The 12,003-nt window shown below is 37.0% G+C and overlaps 2 protein-coding genes across 6 annotated transcripts in view; one reads left to right on the top strand and one right to left on the bottom strand.

The window, feature by feature from the left end:
• Tmtc3 (transmembrane O-mannosyltransferase targeting cadherins 3) overlaps positions 1 to 4,340 on the bottom strand; it is a 41,794-nt gene extending 37,454 nt beyond the window's left edge. The window contains exon 1 of one of the 2 annotated variants that reach the window (XM_003475878.4): positions 4,142 to 4,340. The gene's annotated coding sequence lies outside the window, so the exon portion shown is untranslated. Of the gene's footprint in view, positions 1 to 3,744; positions 4,120 to 4,141 lie in introns of those variants that run through there. The other variant, XM_063255272.1, reaches the window with a different exon arrangement.
• Positions 4,341 to 4,533: 193 nt separating this feature from the next.
• The window catches only part of Cep290 (centrosomal protein 290), a 72,433-nt gene continuing 64,963 nt past the window's right edge, over positions 4,534 to 12,003 (top strand). For 2 of the 4 annotated variants that reach the window (XM_063255269.1, XM_063255267.1), the window contains exons 1-6: positions 4,535 to 4,727; positions 5,230 to 5,359; positions 5,477 to 5,554; positions 6,536 to 6,605; positions 6,888 to 6,934; positions 7,999 to 8,142. In XM_063255269.1, the coding sequence (XP_063111339.1) occupies positions 5,258 to 5,359; positions 5,477 to 5,554; positions 6,536 to 6,605; positions 6,888 to 6,934; positions 7,999 to 8,142 (441 nt within the window). In that variant the 5' untranslated portion in view covers positions 4,535 to 4,727; positions 5,230 to 5,257. Of the gene's footprint in view, positions 4,728 to 5,229; positions 5,360 to 5,476; positions 5,555 to 6,535; positions 6,606 to 6,887; positions 6,935 to 7,998; positions 8,143 to 12,003 lie in introns of all 4 variants that reach the window. The other 2 variants (XM_063255271.1, XM_063255268.1) reach the window with 2 other exon arrangements.

Below are 12,003 nucleotides of genomic sequence, written 5' to 3'. Positions count from 1 at the left end.
CTAAAAAATGATGTATTACTTTATAAAAGATTCTTAGGCTTAAACTTTAATGAGTCCAGGTTAAAACATATAGGCTAAATAAATTTTACAAATCCCATGAGTTCTAAATAGCTAGGTCATATTTTACAGTTACTTAATTTGTAAAATTTCATTCAATAACTTAAACGCTCAGTTCTACTGTAATGATCGAAACTCGCTGAACTTGCTTCTAACTTTGAAAATTATTTTCTGCCCCTACTTTGGGCTCACTGAAAATGAGAAACTGCTTGTCACGGAACAGGGGTATTACCTTTTCTCTTTTTCATCTAGAAGTAGCACCTTAAATTTCTGTTAAAAATGGCTTTTGAATACAGTGTAGTTGAACAAAAAGGAAACAAAGGCCAAGAAGGGAAAAAAAAAAGCCTTTACCTGATCACTGTATGATGAGACTCTCACAGGTGCTTGATTTGGCAACTGAAACCCAAATCACTAGAGACTGACACCTCAAATTCCTTTTATCTCTATTTCAACTTCATCAAAAAATTTATTCTCTTTTTAGAAACAGCCAATATTGAGCTGTGCTTTGGTGAGGTTTTCTTGGTAATCATCACCTCTTTCTCTAAACTTTACTCCCATAAATGACACTTTTGGGTAGAACATCAGACAGCTCTACAGCTGAGTTTCTGAGCACGTCTTTACAACACGCCTTAGCTGTTTGCTCTTTCTTTCATATTAAGCTCTTCTGGGGAATCTTTGAAAAGGTGTTTCTTTTTGCTCGTGTGCAAACCATTAAAATGAGTTTTGGAAGCAACAAGTCAGTTTAGTCAATGAGGTGAAAATATTCATTGACTTGACAGAACTTGTTTACTATTCATGATGACCACTGTGATAGCTTTAAATGTTAACTTGCCTAAACTTTACTATAGTAATAGTCAATTAAACACAAATTTAGGTGAACAATCAGTCAACTTTAAAGGGAGTATGTTCAATAATGTGGATGGACCTCATCTAATCATTTGAATCATGTTATGAGCAAAACTAAAGTTTTCCTGAAGAGAAGGAATTCTGCCTCAGGACTACAGCATCAGATCTTGCTGAAGTTTCCAGTCTGGCAATCTGATTTGGGTTTACTAGCTTTATAATCCTTTAAGATAATTCGTTGGCATAAACATCCTTTTTGATACACACATATATTCTGTTGGTTGTGCCTAGAATCCCTCATGTACTTCTAACTATCTTGTGGCTTGATTAGAGATAAATATTTACAGAGTAGAAGCATTAGCTTTGAAACTCAGTCTCTGCTACTTATAGTCACATTTTAATAGATTAGTCTGAGCTTCTGTAAATGGTGAGCACAGGGCAGCAAGAGGGCAAGACCCAATGCACAAGTCCTTTTTTGTAAGTAACCAGTCTTCTGTTTTTATCAAACAGAAGTGAGTAGGAAGGGTTACAGAAAGACTAGGATAACAGAATTTTAAGATTTCCCAAGGGATCTTAATATGAGAGAAAAGGAGAGAGTCAGTCCTAGTACATGTCATAAACTCAGTTGTGGAGCCATCTTAGGCTCTGTCCAAGAATCACATGGAAGGCACAGGGAGAGGAAGAAAAGTGTTAAGTATCAGAGTATTAACAAAGGAAGACATGACCCACTGAGGGTTACCATTGCTGTAGCAATGCAGCAGGCCACTATGTAAAAACTTCTAGTTTTTTCCTAAGCACTGAAGCACATTCACACATAATAGTCCAAGGGGATGGGAAACTAACAAAAATGTCTCTTTACACAGTTCAAGTGCAGCTGAAGACCATTCATCAGGTACATTACAGAGACATAAACGGCAATTCATTCAAATACAAATGCATTAGTGATCAATTTTTGTAAAAATTTAACAATGTAAGTGTGGAAAAGGTAAACCCAGGGAAACTTTAATATGAATTTGGAAATAATTCGCCTAAGAAGTCCTTCCAGCTCATTTTCCTGGGAAATTTTCATTGTGCTTATATCCCCTGAATTTTCATATGATTATATCACATTTTACCATTTCAAAGTTTGTGATAGGAAATAGGGAGATAGATCTTTTGCAAATGGGAAGAAGACCAAGAAAAGGGAGGAGGAGAAAGGAAGCCTAAAAAGAATTAAGATTTGATATACACATGTCCCAATTCCCCACAATGAATCTAATCATTATGTGTTGTTTGTACAAATGTAAGTAAACATCACTGAAAAAAAAATGAAATGAAGCATAAAAAAAAATGTATAACTTTGGCCACCAGTTTGCAAACTCTGTATTCACCTTGACTCCTACTAGTTTTTCTAGTCTCTCCATGTTGAAGGAAGACAAGTATCTGCTTGTTGCACACTAATTTCTTTCACTGAAAGCAAGGCTAAAGAAAATCTTTACTGTTCACAGTAGATACTAAATTTAAGGTCACACTTTATTTTAAACAGTGGAAAACTAGGCTACCATTCATGTTCTTGATAAGTGAGAAAAGGAAGTATCGTCTAAGGAATATAAGCTGGTACAGACACAGAAGTAGTTTTTATAAAAGGCAAGCCTACCCGATGAGGTAATTTTAGTAAGGTAAAAGTGATCATAAAGAAGGTAAGAAATAAGGCAAGTCCAGGAAAGTGATATATTGTAACAAGGGTATTTATAATTCATCTCACTGAAAATTGGCTGATGCAGAAAATCTAACAAATAATGGAGTGTTTGAGAGCTGTATTTCTCAAAGTTAGATCATGAGTTAATGAACTAGGACTTGAGTTAACTCTCCTGATAGCTAATTATAAAGCATAAGGAAGTAGACCATGGATAACTTCTTTTCTACTGTATCACTAGTGTCTAGCATAATGTATGGGCTCAAAATTCTTAAGATGAGTTAAAAAAATTAGGCATTTTGTTTTGGCTGCATTAGTTATTAGAGAATTATTTAACTTCTCCAAATTTATTCTCATTTTGAAAAAAATGAGAACAAAATTTACCATTAGACCAATCTAAGACCAACTATCTTGGATGGCTAAGAATATAAATATGAACAAGCAAGTGAGGCAAGTAGGGGTAGAAAAATTCAATACAAACAAAACTAAGTAAACAGAAAATAAATGAAAAAAATAAAATGCTACAGTTAAAAAAGCTAAACTCCTAACATGAAATATGCAGCAATAAAATAGTAATGACATCATGCATGTTTGAGGAATATTAAATTCATCTTTGCCATTCTCTGCTAAATTATAAATTTAAAACACTGACGGTGAAAAACATGTAATTCAAAATCTTTAACAAAGATACTTTACTAATCCTGGTTTCCAGAATGTCTGAGGGGGCAGGATAGCAGACCTCTAGCCAGAAGGATCTGTGTTGTCACACTAAATCAATTCCCAAACTTAAGACGGAAAAGGAAGACAACGTCAGCACCCATTTTATGGATGATTCTTAAGAATAAACGAGACAACATCATGACATACAACCTTTCAGAAAAGGAATAAACACATATCCTTCTTTCAAGTCTTTTAAATTATCTCACAAAATCAGTACTTTATTGAGCTATTTTATTTCAAAACGTAGTTTAAAAAATTATTTTCTAAAGGAAAATTTACTGTCAATTAGAATCAAAACATAGATAGCATTAAGAGGCACAGGTCCACATAGTTGGAAAGGTCGCCTAGATTTTAAACCTTCGGCATTTTAAGAAAGTTATTTAGTGCTGTACAAGAGTCTAGAATAGCTGAGATGAGCAGAACTTGTCTGAGTAAGGAGTGGTTAATACCTGAGAGGATTTTCTCATCTCAGGAAAACGCAGGTAATCAAGGCGGTGACAGCAGCAGGAGGTGATCGCTGAGGCTGAGTCGCACTGGCCCTTGGCCATGGCACCTTTTCAAGCTTCTCTCCGTGTCGCCAGCACTTCACCCCGCGGGGGTTTGAGATAGGGGACGGCCCCTATCTTTTCCTCACTCACCCCAAACCGACCTCGGCCGAAGTATCAATGGAAATGACAGCTTCCTCTCTACCCCGCTTCTCATGCCAGGCGGTACAGAGTCTAGCGAGAAGGCGTGGTCCCCACCTCTCCAGCACCCTGCCAGGCCCATCAGTTCACGGGCTGGAGCGTCGCAAAGTCTCGACTTCACCCCTCCGTTCCCCGCAGCGCGACCGACATCCCAACTCACCTAGGAACGGTCCGCCAGCGGATGGCTTAGGAAAACCTCAGGAAGGGCGGCCCGGCAAGTGACACCACCGCAGCACAGTCATGTTCTAGCTCGCTGGAGACCCCAGCACATAAGCGCCCTGGACCCTGCACCTCCCGCCTCGCAGGCCCGCTCCAGCCTCTCTAGCACAGTCGCAGCCTCTTGCATTGCACGCCGGGAACGCCTTCCCACCTCCCTTCAGGGACTTCAGTTCCCAGCATGCACAGCCGCGAGACAGAATTGCACTGTGGGAATTTGAGTCCTCGCCGCTCGCCTTTTCCTTGTCTGTAAATCTGAGTCCAGACCTCCGAAGGAGGTTGTAAACGTAAAGCAGCACTCATAGTCGTGAAATGTAGGCTTTCCTGGCATCCGGGGCCTCATTCTGGCTTTAACTGGGTAGGGAATGGTGTCGCCTAGCAGCCGCCGCCGCCGCTTTTACTGGCTCGCGACTTGGCGGGACGCAGAGTCTGCGTGGAGCGGCGCCGGGCGGCGGTCGGGACTGCAGGCGGGCGCGGCGTGCTGGTGGCGGTGGATGTGGGACTGCCGCTGGTTGCCAGGCGTGGTCTAGGTGGGTGGCCCCTTGTAAGAGAGGGCTGCGAGTCTTCCCCTCGCTGGTGCTTCAGCCTTGGACCCTGAGGCCCCTTGTGGCCTCTGGACCGCGATCCTCCGGGTTCTCGCTGCACTGCCGGTTTCTTTCGCAAAACTGTAGTCCGTTTCCGTCATTTACTCGCACACTTAAAAACAATTTCTGTTTCTGAGAATCAGGGGTCATTTTTAGTCGTTCTCATTCTCCCTGTGCTTGGCACCCCTCAAGTGTTCGCTTACGGACTCAGAAGCTTAGTTTGACTTACAAATTTCAGCAAAGAAGTCGCCCTCTGTTATTTAGCTGGTACAGTGTGACTGAGTTTTTGCTGTGTGCTATAATTTTGATCAGAGCTATTTTGCACACGTATCCGCCTTGCTCTTAAGGACCCGAAGCGCTTTGCTAACATCTTAGAACGTTGTAATGTTACAGTAAAACACCGTAATATTTACCTTCAGGATGCTGATACCTACCTGTTTTGTTACAGAAGGTGGAGCACAGTAAAAGGAGTCAAGATGCCACCTAGCATAAACTTTAAAGAACTAATCAAAATTGACCCAGATGAACTACCTCGGCAGGAAGAACTGGCAGATAATTTATTGATTTCCTTATCCAAGGTACTTAATTGTGTATTTACAAGTATGATTGAGTTGTGTCATTTAAAAAATGCTGCTGGAAAAGTTCTTAGGTTTTGCGTAAAGATTATAAAATAGTTCCCTTCTTTGTTTACTTAGGTGGAAGTAAATGACCTAAAAAATGAAAATCAAGAAAATATGATACATCTTTTCAGGATTACTCAATCGTTAATGAAGGTTTGTATGCAGGAGGTTTTAATAGTAAATTAGACTCTTAGAGGAGGTTTAAGAAATGTTTTTATGTAAGGTAATTTCTGTGAAAGTACTTGGTAATCAATAGATTACCACTCAAGAATTAACTTCACATGTGAATTCAGAATTCTGGTATCAAAACATAACTAGTTTCTACTCTAAAATTTCTAAAAGAAATGTACGGGGGAAACACAGGTACGTTTAAACCATGACTGCCGCAAGGATTATAGGTCAGCAGAGGAGGAAATGATTTAAGCCATATGGGAAGTTTTCATAAACAAAATTGAACAGTAGTTCAGGTTAAGTGCAAGGCACTGGTAAGATGCTACGAGAATGTTCTAGAATCAGTGGTTATCTTAAATGTTAGGAATAGGAATATTAAGACTTACTCTTTGCACCTGAACAAACAAGTGCAGAAATTTTATAGCAAGTTAAAGATAGAAGTGTTGAAGTAGTGGTTGGAGATAACCCATCAAGGACCTTAAAGGTGTATTTTATGCTCACCACAGCTGAAAAGGCAGTAACAGTTTTTGAACCATAATTCATATATATAACAATGTGCCTTAGCAAGACAAAACTGGGTAGGTTACATAAGACAAGTCGAAAGGAATTGCAGCTAATGAGCCATGTCATTGTGAGGAAGGTGAAACATAAATTTATGCACAAATATTAATAATTAGAACAGAAAAAAAATATTGTACTAAAGATATTTACAAAGAAGAATTAGTAATGATGGATGTAAGTTTTGAGGGAGAAGAGTCAAAGTGTTTCAGCTGTTGCAGACCTTGAAATTATAGCCTCAAGTGAGAAAATCATTCATTTATTCAAGACGAATTATTGCGTGTTTCTATGTGACACTGTTGCTGTTAAGATTGGCATAGCAGTTGAAACAGAATTTTTATTTTTAGTGGTCACATAAAAGCATAAAGGTATATAAATACAACTTTTTTTTCTGTTAATGTTTAGATGAAAGCTCAAGAAGTAGAGCTAGCTTTGGAAGAAGTTGAAAAAGCAGGAGAAGAACAAGCAAAATTTGGTAAATGCCTTGAAAAAAAGTTTACTGTTCACAAACTCCATTTATCATTAAGCAATAGAAAACTAGATTTAACCTCTATAAAATGTGTGTATTCAATTTATTTTAAAGACATTTCTAGAATTCCTATTTCATGGATCTGGTATGTAATAACTTTCTTTTATGTTACTGTAGTAGTATAATCATGATAGAGTCTTAAGAGAATTTTAATGTTTTATTGAAAGTCATTTTAATTTTTTGAAACATCTAATCAATTGAAATATTTGACTTTCTTTTCAAAAATAGAAAATCAACTAAAATCGAAAGTAATGAAACTAGAAAATGAACTAGAGGTATGTCGTTTTGTATTTCTCTCTTATTTTATTATTTGGAATTATTTTTGAGTTTTAGAATTGTCTAGGGAAATTATCAGGATGATGATGTACTCAGTTATTTGTTCAGCATACGACATGCTTTGGATTCTACCAGGGATTAAGTATTTCATTTGCAAACAAAATGAAACCCTTAACAGCTAGACAGAGATAAGTCTAGAGAAGAATTACTAATAGTTGAGAGGGAGTGGAGTGGATGATAGTTGAGAAATAATGACAGAGAGGGCTGTAAAAGTCCTTTATTACGAAGCCAAGGGCTAAAGTATGAATGTATTGTTAAGGAACTACATACATGAAGATTCCAGATCTGAATCCAGATTGTGATAAGGAATTAGCCTTTGAAAGTAAGAAGACACTCTTCCTTTGTAATAGGACAGAAGTAAAAGTGGATGTGTATAGAAAGGTTTATGTTTTAGGTATTGTGCTTGAAAGCTGCAAGATTGAAGATTATTTGATGAAAATAACAGTAGATGGTATAGTTGAATTCTAAGAATTTCAGGTAAAGTTTGAAATGGGATGGAGAATGGACTGGTGCATTGTGGGTCAAGAATCAGTTAGATTTGCATTCTAGTCCTGATTCTTTTTGAACTTAGATGACATAGTTATTTTCTGCTGATTCCTTGCTCTTGTGAAAATTTCAAATACTTTCAATAAACATGCATGTGAAATAGCTTATGCAGTTTGAATTGATTCTTTGCATGTGTTTCACCAGGTAGAGCAGTTGTAGGTCTTGGTAGGAAAGTACTGAAGTGATGATGAAGTAAAGAAATCAACGTTGGGTTCTGCCTGAGTAGTTGTAACAGTCTGAGTGATTAGCAATCAATTGTTTATAACTTTCTGATTCAGGAAAGCTGAAATTTTGTAAGGCTGTGTAATAAAACTTTTAGGTATTTTTTAAGTAGTCATTAAGCTAATATTTTAAACATTTGGTGCAGAACCATAATGAAAATTTAAAGACATTTATTTGCTTGTTGATTCAGGCTAACCTCCCAATATAATGAAACTAACTTTTTTTTCACTTTAAGATGGCTCAGCAGTCTGCAGGTGGAAGGGACACTCGGTTTTTACGTGATGAAATTCGCCAGCTTGAAAAGCAGTTGGAACAAAAAGACAGAGAATTGGAGGACATAGAAAAGGAATTGGATAAAGAGAAGAAAGTTAATGAACAAGTAAGACACATTTTCTTGAGTTGAGTCTTTTTCCTTTTTTGGGGGGGATACTGTGAATCGAACTCTACCTTGTGCTTGGCGGGTAGGCACTTGTGCCACTGAGCTACATCACTGGCCCTCTTCAGTCTTAACTGTTCAAGTTAAGATGTCCTTGTGGATCATATTCATTGGTAACAATATCAATGTTATGCTATATGGTGAAGCATGATCTACATTTGTCTCTTAAGATTTTATATTACTGTTCATTTGGTCATCTCATCTTTGAAAATAAAGTACATTAAATATTTCTAGTGAATGCTACTTGGAGATTAACCCTTTATATTTGGATGCATGTTTTTCTGAGGACATTAGAATACATACACGAAATTCTATTTTAATCTTGAATATGGGTATGAAGAAATTAGGCATTCATGAACAAGTGATTTTCTTACTTTCCCAATTTATTTTGGGTAAAAAGTTAACATGGTTGTGTTTAATGTATATATATATATATATATATATATATATATATATTTATATTTGTATAATAGTTTTGGAGAAGTTGGATATGTAACTTGTATAGCTTTCTAGCTACTAAGAGATTGAATATGGATAGAGGTGTCTCGGGCAATTTCTTCTTCGCCTTTATTGGTCAGTTTTATTATATATTGAATGCATACCAAAGACTTTGCTAGTTATTAGGGGCGCAGTAACAGTTTTCTGGTTCTCAAGGCTACTCATAGTAATAAGCATAACATAGAAATAGTATGGTACTGTGGGAGAACATACATCGTGGACTAATCAGGCCCATGACCTCCTAAACGAGTAGACAGTGAACAGCTTAAATAAAAGAGACAAATGGTATGATTTTAGGGTTCCAGAGTGATGAAAACCCTCTAACAGAATTAGAGATTCCCTGTGGGTTGAGACAAAGAACTTCTCTGGATGGCCCATATTTATTTGTTTTTGAAACAAAAGAAGGGGATAGCAAGTGCAGAAACTTGGGAGTCAGTTCAAAGACTTCTTCAGGTAGTAAGTTTTGCCAATTAGGAGAACTATCCCATCTCCGGGTTGATAGTTACAGTAGGAGTGAATTGGCTGCAGCTGTAGTCTGTAATAGTTATTTGGAGTCAGAGCCAGGTGTCCTCAGCTGTGGCCTTGTCTTGCTCTTTGAATTACAAGCCTCTCCTGAGACCAGTGATTCATAGAGGTTCACATACTATGAATCCACTGTCACTCAAAGCAAGGGTCTTTGGCCTGGGACAGACACACAAATAAATGTAAAAGCTAATAGATTAATTTTAAATCTTAGAGCTGCTTCATAGTGGTCTCCATCAAACATAAGGATGAAAGGATCTGTCTTGAGATTCAAGAATCAGTCTAAAAGCTAGACTGCACTTAGTGTGGCAGCAAGAATGGGAATGTGTGTGGTAGCTGAGGAATGAGCATTCTGGATAGAAGATAAAACATTTGTGGCTGGGATATAGCTCAGTGGCACGAGCACCTGCTTGGCAAACATAAGCTCTTGAGATCGATTCAGGAACCATTAAAAAGAAAAATTGCTGAGGCTTAGAGATAAGAGATATTATGATGTATTCAGGACCAGCAATTACTCATTTTGGCTGGCAAACATACAGATAAACAGCTTCTATAGAGTTTACTATGTGCCAGGCACTTTATATGCAGTAATTTATTCTCATTTGACACTTATCGTATGAGATAGGTATCATTTTTACCATGCTACAAATGAAAAATTAAGAGACACAGAAAATGTGAGTGATTGCCCATGAATACATAGCTGGTACATGGTAAAGCTGGGATTTAAGTCTGGACGGTCCTGCTTAAGACTGTGTTCCTAATCACTGTGCTGTTCTGTCTTTATCCTTTTTATCCTTAAGATTCTTTATCCTCTGGAGAGATAAGCAAGGGCCAATTTCTAAAGAGTTTTTTCTTTTCATAAAAGAACTCAACACAAGGTTATGGAGATCAGACTCCTCCTTTGGGGGTCTGCTTTGTAGAGAGTGGTTTAAAAGGCCAAACCTAATTAGGAGACTTTTGTGTTAAGTGCTAATTATGACGAATTGAAGTGACTGATGGGATTAAGAGGCATAGACATGGGTGAGAGAAATAAATGTAACTGTATACAATTAATTGTATATCAATGCTTGATTGAGAGGGCAGAAGAAGTGAGGAGTATACCTCATTCTGTGGGTTGGCTGCTGGATAGACAGAATGCTGTGTACTAAGAAGGAACACAAGAGGAATTTGGAGGTTTAAGTTTATCATTTCAGCTTTATGCATGTTGAGTATGAAGTCCTTGAGGGCATACTGAGAAGGATACCTGTGGGTCTAAATGTAGTCACTAGGCCAGTGTCTGGCAAACCTTTCAGAACTTTCAGAAACAGACTGCTGTAACACACAGGCCATAGGTTCACCGGCACAGTGTGAGGCAGTTGATAAGGATTAATGGGTTATCACTGCAGCAGTTCCAGAAGGCAAGTGATTGTAATAGTGATCTCTAGAAATACCTAAACAATTAAATTGGAAGAGTCTTTTGAACGAAAGCCCATCAAGAGCATGATGCTTGAGAAGCCAAGAGAAAAAAAGCATCAGTAACATTAAATGCTTAAGTATTAGGTTCTTGGCTTCTCATAAAATTTTCCAATTCAGAATGCAGTGCGACTCTTAATTCTCAATAATAGGCAAACTTCTGCAGAGTTTTAACGGCTGGTAAATCTGTATGAGAGGAATATAAGTATTCATTGTTTTTTATATCACTAGAAGGAATAAGATTTTCATAATAAAATTTTAAAGAAAACAGAGTCAAAATCAAAGTGCAATATTAACTTTAGAAGTTTGCCTATCAAGTTTGTCAGTATATTTGCATATACAAACTTTTCTCTCACTTTTCTTTTGTTGAGCAATTTGAGTTAATTATAGATATCATGATACTTCAGACTTAAATATTTCAGTATCTCTCTTCTAAACAGAAATTATCCATAATCAAAATGCTTAGAAAATTTCCAACAGATTTAGTATGATTATCTAATCTAATCCCAAGTCAGATTTCCTCTATTTGCCCGATAATACCCTTCGTAGATCTCACTCTCAGTCCTCAATAGCTAAGGTTTCTTCCAGGATCTCACATTGAATTTTGTTCTTTTACATACAGTTTTATGTATGGTTGTGTATCATTGTGCTCCTGCTTGAATAGTAAAAAACAGAACATTAACAGAGAATGAAAGGTCTTCAAGGGATGGAGTTTGGAGAATAGATAAACCATCATAATGATTATAGTGATACTTACTTGTTTAAGGAAACAAAATACAAATGAAATCACAAGTGAAGAAGACAGGGTTTTTGCTTTTGTTTTTGTTTTTTGCTATTCTACTCACTAAGCATTTTGTTAAGGACTTTATGTTCGTGTTATTTAATTTTTATTTCAACATTTGAGGTGAAAAGCCTGAATTTAAGAGATATTCAGTGAATTTTTTCACCCTTTACTAGAAAGTGGTGGGCATGGTGTGTATGAACCTAGGCCACTCTGATTTCGGTTTGAATCATTTATAAACATTGTGGTGTGCTGCCACGTATTTCAGAGTGACTGAGCAGAGAGTTATCCAGTCACCACCTAGAAGAACTGCAGAATACAATAATCTTGAACTACAGACAAAATTTTATTAGGGAATTTTTTGAGATAAGGGAGAATTGATTTATGTTCTATTATTTTTGTGTTTGGATATTTGTGTTTGGTTTTTAAATATTTTAAACTGAGCCTGTTTTTTCCTTTTTAATCCTTATTTTATCTTATTTATGTTTTAGATAGACATAAATTCCTTAATTAAACCTCTATCAAGATTTAGAATTTAAATCAAGACAATG

Source organism: Cavia porcellus, unplaced genomic scaffold (genome assembly GCF_034190915.1).
Source record: "Cavia porcellus strain 051 isolate PalLab524CR breed Dunkin Hartley unplaced genomic scaffold, mCavPor4.1 scaffold_8, whole genome shotgun sequence".
Classification (NCBI taxonomy): Eukaryota; Metazoa; Chordata; class Mammalia; order Rodentia; family Caviidae; genus Cavia; species Cavia porcellus.
This window is presented reverse-complemented; position numbering and strand designations above follow the sequence as displayed.